Source organism: Monodon monoceros, unplaced genomic scaffold (genome assembly GCF_005190385.1).
Source record: "Monodon monoceros isolate NGI ecotype Baffin Bay Population unplaced genomic scaffold, NGI_Narwhal_1 Super_Scaffold_16, whole genome shotgun sequence".
Classification (NCBI taxonomy): Eukaryota; Metazoa; Chordata; class Mammalia; order Artiodactyla; family Monodontidae; genus Monodon; species Monodon monoceros.
Window position 1 is genome coordinate 58,644,480 of NW_021703772.1, and position 15,022 is coordinate 58,659,501.

A 15,022-nucleotide genomic window follows, 5' to 3' on the forward strand; every position below is an offset into this window, starting at 1 on the left:
GGTTTTCAAGGTCACAGTTGTTAATGCTGAGCAAATTTAGTGTAACTGTAAAAAGTTTTAAAATATTTGTATTAGTTCCTATAGATAATGTGTTAAAGTAAAACTAGATTGCAGTAAAATATTATGGCGTATACCTGAAGCAATTGCTGCCTGTTAATGCCTTGACCTTGGAAAGCTATACACAAAAAGATGGCGTCATAAAACTGTGCGATTCTTATGAATATGTATGTGCTACTTGATAATAATGAATGTGGTACAGTCATGCATGCACTACAAGATAATGTTGTGCCCTTTTTTGTCTACAGGTTGATAAAAATTAAAGAGTGGGTGGACAAGTATGACCCAGGTGCCTTGGTCATTCCTTTTAGTGGGGCCTTGGAACTCAAGTTGCAAGAATTGAGTGCTGAGGAGAGACAGAAGTATCTGGAAGCGAACATGACACAAAGGTTAATTAGCATTCATTTTCCCTACACTTTATTATCAACTATTTCCTTGCAGTAATTTAATTGCTTGCGCTGATAGAATAATAAATGACAGAGTAATTACCATTATAAAGAGGGAATCTTCTCCTTTCTTTACCATGAGACAGAGTGAAAAGATTTATTTTAAATTAAGTTTTTAACTGTCATCTGTCATCTCCGTACAGTGTTTTAATTATAACATAGGTATTAGTTATGTATATTTTTGAGAAGGAATGATCGCCAAAACTCTTTCGTCATGTTCAGTGGGGGAGGGGAAAGGGTGAATCAGTTGCCTTAATTTTTTCTGAGTAACAGTAATATATTGTTTAAACATTGGATTTCAATCAAATAATTTTGCTTTCATGACCCACGTCCTGGAAATAATTGATATTGGAGGAAAATAATCATAGAATGGGTAGATCAAATTTTTCTTTTTTTTTATAATAAACAATTCAAAATGATATGTTCAGACTAGTACAATTAAAACCAATTTTAGAAGGGATTTTTTAGGAATAGTTATGTGCTTTCTGACTTCTTCAAGTGTATTATAAAAGATGAATGGTCATTTACTAATATCTCTAACATTTTCTGCTTGAAATGAATAATTTTAGCTTTGTACTGATCTCTGGCACAATCAACTTATATGTTGAGTGAATTTGTTACATTTTATTTCAGCGCTTTGCCAAAGATCATTAAGGCTGGGTTTGCAGCACTCCAACTAGAATACTTTTTCACTGCAGGCCCAGATGAAGTGCGTGCATGGACCATCAGGGTAAGATTCATACTTATTCATCAGCTATATCCAGTTCCACACTATTGAATTCAGATTGATATCACTGACTTTGAAGTTTGTCATGGTGGCGGTTAGCTAGTCATTACAGATGAGGTTTTTGTCCAGGATAACTTTAATTATTTGTGAGCTGCTGAACAGTGAAAGTGGAGCGGCATTGATTGAGGCAGGTAACAATTGATTCTGCCTATTACATAGTCTGAATTTCTTCATCCTGTAGAATCTGTCTACCCTCCTCCTGTGGTCAGAGATAAGACACACCAGTATTGTGCTTGCTTAATCTGTGTGACTGGGTTTGTCTGCAGTGAAATTGATGTTGCTTTTCATTTTGTATTCGCTAAGTTTGTTTGGGTTGCGGGTGGTTCTTTCCTCCTTTGCTTTGCTCGGATTACATTTTCAGCAATAAAAGCAATATGACATCATTATGCTCTTCATAGATACACAGTTGGGCTCAAAGAGCTAAGCTCAATGTGTAATAATTCATGGCTTTTTAAATTTGAATTCATAAAAGTAGTGTTTATTTTTGCAGTGTTTTATATTCAATCTTCGTTAATAATGTGATATGTATTTTAAATATTGATGTATAACTGATTACCACCAGAAAGAATGACTAATTTATTCCCAGAGGACAATAGAAACTGAACTGTAATGGCTTGCTTTTAAATGAAAATATATTGTAATATGGTAGTTACTGTTGAAAAATACTTTGAAATATATGTAATCCGAAATAGTGTTACAGAATATAAAAATAATGTCAGAACTTTTAGAAATACTCAGTGTCTTATTCATTCTTTTATTATGCTTTTTTAATATATGCTACATGATAAATTTTAGGGCTGCTTTGATTTCTGTTTTCACTGACTACCTTAATTTATTGTTACATCTATTTTGATTTAAGATGGATAGGAACATGGAGTCAGTTGAACATAATGCTAAATGCGTTTTGTGAATGTGAGATTCACTTTTCTTTGATCTCCTCTTTCCTTTGTAAAGAAAATGTTTGATTGACTTAAAACTAAGGTCCTTTTATATACACTTAAAAAATAATGTCAAAGCAAATCCAAGTTGGTAAACAAATTGCCAGGGTTTATTTTTACTATATATTTTAAAGCCTTAAAACTTCCAAACTTAAGTATGTACGGCAGGAAAGATAACATATTCTGGGCTTGAAAATATGAAAGCTGGTTTATTTTAAGACTGATTGTAAGTATCCATGATTTAATGTGCTAAGATATTTAGTCAGGTAAGCGTCAGTGAGTAGCCATATTAACCCAATACATCTTTTATTGTAAAAACTGTGCTTTATAGTGTCAGACTCCTTACCACTTTAACATGCTTTATTAAGCAGCCTTTAGGTCACCATTATTTCTCAAATTTCTTTCCATGGTTGTGTGTGTCTGGAATGTACGTCCTTGTAATTTAACATATGGGGTAATTATAAGACATTTCTCTTCCTGTATCAACTTGAATTTTCCTTTATCATGGTTAGAGGCAGGGTGTATTATGTAAAGTGTTCAAAATTCTATTAAAATTTTATGAGGATTTTAAAATTATTTGCTGAACATATATTGTATGATTTGTTGGAAATATCTTAAAAATATCCCTTTATATATTGATTTTTATATGTTCTTTAGATGAGCTGAAATTTTCAAGGCTTTTTATCTTTTTGAAACCTTTGATAATTCAACTTGAAAGCTATTTAAAATCCTTACTTTTTTCCACTGTGAAGAATAGAAAATCGAAATGCAACCTACACCGAAACCAGACCACTGCATCTAAATCGATAAATCCGTGGATGACTATTAGGAAAAACAAAGCTACACTTCTTTAATATCTACTGATCTGTCTGTGCTAAATCTGCTGCACAGATAGTGCCCAGTGTTGAAAATGTTCTAATTGTATATCTGACATCTTAACTGATATTAAACTAAGTTTAAGTTGAGCCCAACAGCAGATCAGAGAAAAGAAACTCTACGCTTTCAGTCAGTCATCTTAAATGCAATTAGTTTTCTCTGGTCTTTCTATTCAAAGAAAGGGACGAAGGCTCCTCAAGCTGCAGGAAAGATTCACACAGATTTTGAAAAAGGATTCATTATGGCTGAAGTAATGAAATACGAAGATTTTAAAGAGGAAGGTTCTGAAAATGCGGTCAAGGTAAGGAATTATTTTCTAGTTTCACACTTTATAATTTTTGCTAATATGAAGATACTCAGGATTAAAATGAATAACTGTCTTTTAAACTGTGTGTCAGCATTAGTTTTACTATCAACTGATTGAAGAGCTGTAGATGTTTACATGCTTTTTAGACAATTTTTTAAATGTGTAAATTGTCAGTAATTTTGTGTTTTTCTAAAACAAAAAAAATTTTTAAAGCTAGCTCTAAGTAGTTATAAATAATTTCAAAGAATTTGTTCACTGATGACCAATGAAAAATTATACTTATTATATTTGAATATGTGAAATAGAAGTAGTATGTATATGTTTAACATTAATTCAAAGAAAGCAATATAAATTTAGTTAAATAAAACCTGTTCTTGCTGAACTCCATGGTTGTACGTTTTTTTTTAAAGATCTTTGGGAACTTGATTTGCTTTCTCAACACTAGAGGGCAGGTCCAAAATTGTGCTTTATTTTAGCTAATTAAGTATAATTTGATTTGTATCCACTAATAGTGAAGCTGTGTTATACATGAGTAATAAATGATTTCTTTTAATGTAAATTCTGTTGCAGACTTGATTTTGTTTGACTTTATTAGGTTTACTTAGCAAAGTCCAGGGGGTATGTCATCTCTCATCAATAAATAGATAGGTCAAGGGATTAAACTAACATTGTAAGAAGGCTTCTTTATCATTAACTTAATTTGTTATTTGAAGACTACTGTAGAAAACGCTAAAGAATTTAAAGAGGTCTCTTGTGTTTACTATTTCATAATTTCAAAGGAATGCAAAAAAGTTTATTTCAAGTTTAGTTTATTCTCACTGTTATCATTGGAAAGATCATACTGAACAGCAGGACTATAATAGAATTGTTGGAACCCCAGGAAGAGAAGGGAAAAATCTTGGTATAATTGGTTCAATGTGGAATGAGAGCTATTTTGTTTTTTAAAAAGGAATGAAAGAAGTTACAATTTACAACTAAACAAAGTCATTAACTTTCCAATAGTGTCATCTGTGTCGATAGATAAATATGCAAATATAGTGTATTAAGATTGGACTTTGTCAAGAATACTAATTAGACTTGAAAAATCTCAGATTATTTTTCAACATGCTACATGATGCTGGCATATATTTTTTCATAAAGATGATTAAAATAAGGATATTTTTCTATTACTAGAATTCAGAAATCAGCTGCTTCTTTTTTATACTCTCGGGGGATAAGCCTGTTTTACCAACCCTTAATAGATGTCTGTGTTGTAATAAACTTGAAGATATATAAATTGTGAATACTTCCTTTAACAATACAGGGAAATTTTTAAATATACAATAAAATAATATTGCCTACTTGTAGAAATGCTTAACACTAACTGGGAGCTTTTATACAATAAATTGGAAAAGATTGACCTCTGGCTTTTCAGCTTAGAATACCATGATGTATTTTATGTGGTTTTTAATCTCCAAAACTAACATTTCGAAATTTGAACTCCAAATAAAATGAAGCATTTATGAATTTCTTTTATTCAACAAATACTTACTTGCACATTATCAAGTAGATTTTAGGTTTGAGAGCAAGATTGTGTATATGTGTATGTATGTATATGTATTTCGAACACCAGTACAGCATAACTAATTTAATGCCAGTGTTGTGAACTATATACTGAATAGCTCTGTGTGGGCTTTGTAGTCTACAGGGATATCACATTATTAGCAATCATATCTGCTTAGGCAAAGCTGGCTTCTACAGATGGCTGCTTTCAAGTGCAAATGAACTGGTTAGACGTGTCTTGTTTAATACATACTCAAGATTCACAAATGGGTATTGATTTTTTTTTTCAACCAGTGTTTCTGATAGCAGTGGAAATGGATTAAATGGTCTCTAGAGAATTTAAAGGAACACTGTCACCTTTAATTAGTAGTAAACTTGAGTGATAACAACGTATATAAACTTACATTAATATGTCATGTCAATATGTATTTGATTTAAGTTGTCTATATAGTTTTATAACATTGGACTTCAGATTCTCAAAACAAGTAGCATATGGCCTTCCATACATCACAGCTTTACAAAAATCACGTGTGTGTGTGTATGCCTTTTAGAATGTTAGGGTATACTGGCTTTTTAAAAATTAGCTTCACTTTTAAAAACACTTATTATTACTAGGTGTTTTTTTATATGTGGTCTAGATAATTGAAATATGCTTACTAGGGCTCTATGACCTGGTTTGTTGATTTTAACCTCAGATGTATGGTCTTTCTTAGTCTTGTTTCTAATTAGTATAATTGCATTTGACTTTGAACATTCTTATCAATATCTTTGAAGGGAAGTACTAATCTGTTGGGCAAAGGTTTCATGTTCTCAGTAAATTCCAACAGAAGTAAAATACTTTTGAGAATTTTTTCCAAAAGATCATCAAGTCCTCAATGTTGAGTGGTCAGTGTGGGGTCATGTGGGACTGGGTTGGTTGTGTGCAGTGTTAAGTGAGAATATGTAGATGTTGAAGAGCCTGTTGTGCTGAGGATGAAGTGTGTGTGCTGTGCCACGGGGTGAACCTGGGTCTCTGTAACTGCCGCTTGTTTATGTTAGAATTACCGGAGGATTGCTGTCTTGATCTACATGCCAGCGGGTGGAATCAGTTGCTTTGCTGACTAATTTACAAGTGGAAAGTATATCTGTCTTTGCAGTTCCAACCTATTAGAGTCTGCTTATAACTAGGGCCATTAGTCAGTAAACTTATTTGTGTTCAATTCTAGTATACACCACTATGTATTGTCGTTGTCAAGATCAAATTAAAAACTACAAAGAAATAATTTAAAATCTGTACATGACAGTTGATAATGGTTTTCTTTGTAGCAAGCTCTCTTTTTGGCATCACCAGTATCACCAAAGAATTTCTTTAAGCAAATAAAGCAGCTTTAACCTAGTTATATAATCTTTTCTCCTGCCTGGTTTGATCTGTTTGTTACAGTGACTTGCCGGATGTTTGCAGACACATCAGAAATGTACCATAAACACCATGTAATGAAACTTAATGATATTGGTATAATTACATTTATGTACCAACAATTTAGTGGAGAATACATTTTGATTATGTATGTATGGAAAATCTAGTGCTGCCCAAATCAGGAGTACTTTGCTCCTCTCCAAGTCTAGTCTTGAACTTGTGTGCCTTCCTGTATTTCCTTTTTTTTTTTTTCTCTAATATGACCCAAGAAGTATAATACTTTTTGTGTGTGCTCCTACCATTTACCTTATATATTTAATTGTAAAAAATCTCATTTCCTCTGTGTTTCCTGTTTACAGGCTGCTGGAAAGTACAGACAACAAGGCAGAAATTATATTGTTGAAGATGGAGATATTATCTTCTTCAAATTTAATACACCTCAGCAACCGAAGAAGAAATAAATTTTAGCCATCACTCAGATAAACGTACAACTTCCAAAAGGCATATACTTTTTTTTTAATTAAAATTTCTGAAAACTGAAAGGGCAAATAAAGTTGGGGGGATGGGAATCTTCTACAAACAGAATTATTTTTATTTGTTTTAAAATTAAAATACTGTGTACCTCCAATGAAATGCAAGTTCACTACATGTGAACAGCTTTGCTTTTCACGTGATTAAGACCCTACTCCAAATTGTAGAAGCTTTTCAGGAACCATATTACTCTCATGATACTTCATTAATCTCCATCATGTATGCCAAGCCTGACACATTTGACAGTGAGGACAATGTGGCTTGCTCCTTTTTGAATCTACAGATAATGCATGTTTTACAGTACTCCAGATGTCTACACTCAATAAAACATTTGACAAAACCAGCCTTGGTGTGTTTGGGGATGTCTGTATTGACTGACTGTGGTGTGCTGAATGCGATACGGCACCTGGCGGTTGCTGATTACAGAATTTTAAGGCGTGTGTGTGACACAGCAACTAGCTTGTGGGGCAGCTGCAATTGTATCTTAAAAGTGGGTCTTTCATAGGAATCAGAAGAATAGCATACCAGGGATTTGTCTCAAGAAAGTTAATTTGTAGATGGACATTCATAAAAAGATGATGGTAATGATATTACAGAGGATATAACATAGGTGACTGTGACCAAAAAGAAAATAATGCTGGAAAAAAATTCTGCTTCAAAAATTAAAGGATTTTTTGTTGTTGTTGCTGTTGTTCTGACCATACTGAATAGAATGTTCATTTTTAATCATTCCTTTGAAATTATGAAATTATTGTGAAAACTAACCCTTTCATATCTGGTGGGTTATATTTTTGTTTCAATTCAGTAGTGAGTGTAAAAAGTTCATTACTAAAAAGGTTAGACCTTGAAAATTACAAAACTTTTAAAATACTTGCTATTAAAATATGTTAAGACCAGTTGAAATTTTAGTATGTATAAGTTAAGCACTTTCTAAAATTGTAGCAGAAAGTTCTGAAAGAAAATAATGACAAAATAGTTATCTGGAGATCATTTGCCACTTAGCCTTCTTCTTTTATGATGACAGTCTTAGAGTTTCCTCCTCCCTGAGCCCTCCCATTCTCTCCCATTTCACACTCCTGCAAGACTGCCCTTGTCCCCATCCACGGCCCTTTTGTGCTCCTCTGTGATCAGAAGACCATTGCAGTGGAGTGCAGACTCCCACCTAGGCCAGCACTTGCCTCTCTACTGTGTTACTTTGTTACTCTAAAGATAAGGAAGTTTTAAAACACACACACATAAATTTAACATTGGAAGTTACTTAATGTAGCACAAAAAGCAAGAAAAGAAATGATTTTAAAGGCAATTTGCTATACAGAGGAAAGGTTGTTTAAAGAGGATTCAACTGAGTAATGAATACAGTTTAGAAGCTCTTTAGTGAGTATGTTGTTTTTGAGAATCAAATAGTGATATTCTTTTGCTAACATAAAAATTAGTAAACTTCAGCAGGGAAATAAGAATAAAATGAAGTGAAAAGTTGTTTTTTTATTTTTTAAGAACTAAGTAAAACATAAATGAAACTCAGGTACAGGTGCAGTTAACCAAGTTTGCAGTGAAAATTCCTGTTATATTTCTATACTGGAAGAATGTAGAGATTAGTGGCTTGTTAGGGGTGTCAGCAGTATAAGAAAAAAGCCAATCTCTTGCTTTTGAGTCCTTTCCAAAGTAAATTGCATAGACTTCTTAAAGAAGTTTGGAATCTCATTAAAAAGCCTTTAAGATTGTGTAATTTTACTTTCTCTAATTTCTAATGTGATAATTGCATATTGTAGAACAGAACCATTAGTAAGAGAAAGGAATTAGTTTTGAGGTAACTGCCTTCATTAGGGGCTGAAATTAAATGCTAAAGATGTTTAATTTGGTTAGAAGTTCTGTAACATTCTATATATGTATACAAATTTGTATATCAACAAAAGTTGAGAATTCCAAGAACTTTTGCATATCGATAACTGGGTATATGCCTATTTCTTCATGTTTTCCCTCCTTTAATATTAGTGATAGTTAATGTATTTTTAGGATAATAAGTGAACAGTTTTTCACCTTGCTGTAGATCCATCTTAATCAGATTTTTAGTTAAGAGAAATTTGATTTGAAAAAAAGTCCGTGATAGCATTTTAGTTTAGTTTTATCATATTACCTTCATAACTTCACTTTGGGCATGGCTCAGGTCAGAAACCCCCAAAAAGCACAAATGCTTTTATCGTTAACATATCTGTGTGAAGCTTCTGTTCACTTATAATCTGCCGGCCCCATTTGGAGAGTAAATTTTCTAACTCGTGATTAATCAGTTTTCCTGCATCAAAATCCAGATTGATGTTTATCTCTAGTTGTCTCTTAGTATTATTTTCTCAAAGCTCCTTTGTAACATCTCTGTCCCCTCTGATTCCAAGAGTCAGAGACAGAAAATCTCTTCATTTCCTGTCCCTTATATTTTTCTGATTAGTCTACACGTAGTGGTCTTTTGTTACTTTGCCAGAGACTTCAGAAATGTTGGTCCTAACAGCACAGAACATTAGCTCGGAAAACTGATCTCATTTTAAGCTTGTAAAAACACACGATTGTGATAGAATAAAAGAGCTAGGCTTGACTTTTGAGTGACTTTGTCTCTGAACTAATTTGGGGCCTCATATAAAAACTGACAGTTCTTGGTTTGCCTTCATGGTCTGTGAATATCCTGAGCCACTTGTAAATTAGTATCTCAGTGGAAAGCCCCATGATGCAATTAGGAGGTATAAAAAAGAGGGGACTCACTTGACCACCATCACCCCCCCCGACCCCGCCCCACCCCACCCCGGGTAGCACTTACAGAGTTCTCAAACCACCTATCCGATCTGGTCCTTGGCTTTACATGTCTAGGGACTTGATTTTTTAAGCTCAGCTGATGCTGTATGTGACATTTTCCAAATTCTGTGAGTCTAATTTATAAACTAGAATGCCAATTTCTTTTGTTTACAGTAAAAGATGTTCCAGATATATAAATAAGAAATGGTAGTGAAGGCCCATACTCAGGAGGCCAGGGTTTGACTCCTGACGACACCACTTCCTAGTTGTGTGACCTCAGTTAGGTAAGTTACCTGACTACTCTGAGCCTGTTTCTTCTGCTATAGAATGGGGATAATGGACCACCCTCATGGGGTTGTTGTGAGGATTAAGTGAATTTATATATGTATAAGCATACCTCAGAGATATTGCGGGTTCCAGACCACTGCAATAAAGCTAATATCTCAAGAAAGCGAGTCATACAAATTTTTAATTTCCCAGTGCATATAAAAGTTGTTGACATTATACTGTAGTCTATTAAGTGTGCAATAGCATTACGTCTGAAAAAGCAATGTACATACCTTAATTTAAGAATACTTTATTGCTAAAAAATGCTAACCATCATCTGGGCCTTCAGTAAGTTGTAATATTTTGCAATAGTGACATCAAAGATCACTCATTACAGATCACCATAATAAATATAATAACGAAAAAGTTTGATATATTGCAAGAATTACCAAAATGTGACACAGACACACAAAGTGAGCAAACGCTGTTGGAAAAATGGCACCGATAGACTTGCTCGACACAGGGTTGCCACAAACCTTCAATTTCTAAAAAACACAGTATCTGTAAAGCACAATAAAGTGAGATATGCCCATAAAAAGCTAAAACTGCTTAGTAACTAGTAAGTACTTAGCCAATGTTAACAATTCTTTTAATTTATATTCTTTTAACGTATATTCGGAGTGGTCCCTTCTGGCATCTGTGTCCATTCACGAGGCAAAACTATAGTATGAACAGTAAATTGCTTGGTGAATGTAAAATTAAAAGAGAGAAATGTAAATGTTCATTAGGAAATCACTTCCAGGACTTCTAGTGGTTGTCCCCAATTGAGGATACTTCTGTCTACTTGATCATTAGGTCATTTTATTAGTCCTGCCTCTGTATGGTCACAGTAAAAAGATGGGAACAAATAATTATGGTATTTCTTCTAAAGACACATAAAAATGAGAGATAATAGGGGGATTTACTCTTTTAGCATCATAGACCTCCAAGCTGTAGGGTGTGCAACAAAGTTCTTAATGAAACATGAAAAAAACTCAAGTCACATGAGTTGGAATGCTCAGATCCAGCTGTTCCTTTGACTTATGCTTCCCAGCCCAGAGAGTGGTTTACTTTGATACCATTCCCGGGGAGCACTTCTGTATCTGCTTTCTTATATGGATAGCAGAGTTGCTTTCATGCTTTGGCAAGCAACCAAGGAGGGAAGAACCTGTCATAAGGGGCCTGTGTATGTGGCTTGCATTTGAGGGCCCACAGAGTCCATCCAGTAAGGTCAGAGCAGTCTCTTGCCACAGGAGTTGGGGAGAGAAAGGTAAATAATGATATGTTCAGTTCTTGCACTCTCCTTCAGGTCTTCATGCAAATTGCATTTTTTCTGGTGAAATAAACCATCTTGGTTGCCTTAGAGTATAAGGAGTAGATCTCATCTTCAGTTAATTAAGTTTCAGTCACATTTTCCTAGTTGTCTTAATATTGTTTTATAAAATACTTTACTCTCCAGATCATGACTATAAACTATTTGTTTGAAAAAGGTTATTTGCCGATTATTTCATCCATCCTATGTTGATTTTACCCTGAGAAAATGACATTATACGAGAGTATGCTAGTTTTCTACCAGAATGCATTCTTCTTTCTTCATAGTTTAAATAGAGTATAGCTGGACACCTGGCTGTCCTGCTGCAGACTCTGTGCAGCTAGGTGTAGGTTCCATGACTAAGTTCTTGTCAGTGGAATGTGAATGAAGGCCTTAAAACCTTGAATATGTGCTCACCTCAGGAGCTACTTTCCTTCCAGGGAACCCCTTGTTAATAATGCAAACAAGGACATCACCTTAGGGCACAGCGGAGCAACAGTATAACAGAAAGCTGCATCTCTGAAGGACTCTGGCGAGCAGGGCGCCCAGGAACCTGACCGCTTCCCTTGGGACTGGTATGTGAAAGAGAAACTGCAGGGTTCTTTAAGCTACTGTATTTGAGCTACCATATTTCTGTTGTAGCAGCCTAGCTTTTTACCCTAGCAAATATAGACTTTTTCTGTTCTTGTCTCCATTATACCTTCTTTGGAGTTTATACCTTCTGTGTTATGAGCACAGCTTTTATTGGGTGGAAAGAGCTAATCCAATCTGGATCAGGTACCACTTCCACTGCTTCCGCAAATTACTCCTCCTGTCTTACATTCTTCACACGTATAATGGAGATCATAGACTAAATGGCCTAGTATGAAAGGACTAAAGAGCATTCCAGATATACAATAGCCACACAATAAATGTAAATTCCGTATTGTTCCCTTTAACATCACCCAAAAGTAAGCGCTCCTAATAGGCCCAATCCTTATGTACCACACTCAAGAAAACTATAGAGCATGTTTTTCTGGGGTTATTTAAATACCTGTGCTGTAGAAGAAATATTAATATTTTAACGTTGCTAAAGAATATTCCAAAAGAGGAAATAGTTGAATTGAGGGATAAATGTTGACATTTTGCTAATAACATGCCAGGACCTCATATAAATCATTGAATTCCGAGACTGAAAATGTCATTTCTTGCTTAACTTAACCTATCCTATAAATAAGAAGTAACTGAGGGGACCTCCCAGTGGTCTAGTGGTTAAGACTCCACGCTCCCAATGCAGGGGACCTGGGTTCGATCCCTGGTCAGGGAACTAGATCCCACGTGCTGCAACTAAGACCCAGCACAGCCAAATAGATAAATAAATACTTAAAAAAAAGAAAAAAGTGAGGAGCAGGAAGATTAAGATTAACCATAATGACAAGTCATAAAATAATAAACTGTTGCAAAGATTAATTTATAAAGTTGTTATTTGGAAGTTGAAATTAATTTTCACACGGAAAATGGTTATCACATTTTCAGAGTAGCCACAAAATCCTATTCAACACAGTGTAACTGAAATACTGTAGGGGGGTTTGGACAGCCAAGGGAAAAGAAAGGGTAAGGAAATCCAAACATCTCAACTTGGCAATTGAGGCCATTGATGATCTGGCCACAGCCTATTTCTCTCTCATTATTCCTTTTTTTGGTAAAGACACAAGGAAATTAAATCCCTTAACCAATTACACAGCTCATTATTTTCTCTGTCCAAAAAAAAAAAAAAAAAAGATGATCATAATTTTTAAACCAGTACAGTAGAGCATTATTTGCATTGAATGACCCATTTTGGCCTTAATGAATAGAAACAAGTTTGGGAGGGTAGAATGAAAATCCTGCCAGCCTGAATCATATAAACGCAAAAGGTTTCAGCAATCCATGATTTTCCCATTAATCCAGCCTAGGATATCCACGAGCGGTTTCTAAAAATAAATAAATGATTAGGGATGAGTAGAGATGAGAGAATACTAACAGACCCTTGTGAAGCCTCTATTCACCTTACCCTCTTCTCCTTCAAATTATTGTTACCATGAGAATCATAAAGGAGTATTTATCCTAAATAAGTGAAGAATGTGGAAATTTAAAGAAAAAAAGGCAGTTTAAAAAGTATTCTACTTGGGACTTCCCTGGCGGTCCAGTGGTTAAGACTCAGCACTTCGACTGCAGGGGGCCCGGGTTCAATCCCTGGTCAGAGAACTAAGATCCTGCGTGCGCCGCACAGCAAAAAAACAAGTATGCCATTCAGTGAAAATGTGCTGTCCCTCTCTACTTGCTAAGGTGGAGGACATGCTCTGTGCTTTTATTTGGGGAACAGTTACTCAGATGTACATATATGTAAATTTTCATCCAGCTGTACAGTCAAGACTTGAGTCCTTTACTGTATATAAGTTATACCTCAATTTTAAAAAGAAAAGAAATGCATCCCTCAATTAAATGATTGGTTGGTACGGCCCTTATGCCCAAAGTGCAATATTGAGTGTTCGTAAAGTGCTTATATACTTAAAATTTTTAAAGATGTTGGCTAGTGATAATATCAGTATATAAACCACAGACCAAAAAAGTTTGTTAATGCTTAAGATAGACACATTTCACGATTGAACAGGAGGTATTATTTCAGAAACTATGATAAAAGACTCATTCCCACAGATGAGAAGGTAAATGATTTTCTGTGGTCAAAAGAATTGAAATCCATATCAGCTGTAATAAGATTCAATTGTAATAGCAAAAACAATTGGAACAATTTAAATATTCATCAATATAGGAAAATGGTGAAATGAACTATAATACATCCATAGAAAAGACTACCTTCGGCCATTAAAAAGAATAAAGTACATCAATATGAGCAGCATAGAAAGATTTCTTATTCATTTTGCTTTGTGAAAAAGTAAGTTGCAGAACAATATGCATAGTATGGTCACAGAGGAACCCTCAGTTAACTGTTTGGTGTGTATCCTTCCCAATAGTTATTGTTGTACTTACATATATGTATACCTCTACATATGTTTTTACATAAATGGGATTATAATCATTATGCAATGTTTTCACTTAAATAACTGAATTAAAGATTTGAAGGCAATGTAAAAAATGCATCTAGAATTACATCGTATCTGAGAACTTTCATGTATTCCTTTAAGCTAAGACTTGAAGAATGAACAGTATGCAGCCATCAAAACAAGTAGGGTAGGGCTTCCCTGGTGGCACAGTGGTTGAGAGTCCGCCTGCCGATGCAGGGGACACGGGTTCGTGCCCCGGTCCGGGAAGATCCCACATGCCGCGGAGCGGCTGGGCCCGTGAGCCATGGCCGCTGAGCCTGCGTGTCCGGAACCTGTGCTCCGCAATGGGAGAGGCCACAACAGTGAGAGGCCCGCGTACCGCAAAAAAACAAAAACAAAAACAAAACAAGTAGGGTACAAGATTCCCAGGCAGAAGGAACAGCAAATGCAGAGGTTGTGAGGCAGGAAAGGTCCTGGTGTTTTGGAGGAACAGGAAGCTGGAGTGGCTAAAGTGTAATACGTAAAAGGTTCTTGGTTATGCAGTGCATGAGAAAGTTCTGGCATCTTATTCTGACTTAAATAGATAATCACTAAAGAGTTTTAAACAAGAGAGACATGCAATCTGATTCATATTTTTAAAAATCACCTGGGACAGCTACATGTAAAAGAATGAAATTAGAACCCTCCCTAACACCATACACAAAAATAAACTCAAAATGGATT

At 34.9% G+C, this 15,022-nt stretch overlaps 1 protein-coding gene across 4 annotated transcripts in view; it reads left to right on the forward strand.

The window, feature by feature from the left end:
* Positions 1 to 7,514, forward strand: part of OLA1 (Obg like ATPase 1) — a 169,113-nt gene extending 161,599 nt beyond the window's left edge. For 2 of the 4 annotated variants that reach the window (XM_029225759.1, XM_029225758.1), the window contains 4 exons: positions 306 to 446; positions 1,137 to 1,233; positions 3,283 to 3,405; positions 6,709 to 7,514. In XM_029225759.1, coding sequence (XP_029081592.1) covers positions 306 to 446; positions 1,137 to 1,233; positions 3,283 to 3,405; positions 6,709 to 6,810 — 463 coding nt within the window. In that variant the 3' untranslated portion in view covers positions 6,811 to 7,514. The remainder of the gene's footprint in view (positions 1 to 305; positions 447 to 1,136; positions 1,234 to 3,282; positions 3,406 to 6,708) is intronic. The other 2 variants (XM_029225756.1, XM_029225757.1) reach the window with 1 other exon arrangement.
* The last annotated feature ends 7,508 nt before the right edge of the window (positions 7,515 to 15,022 follow it).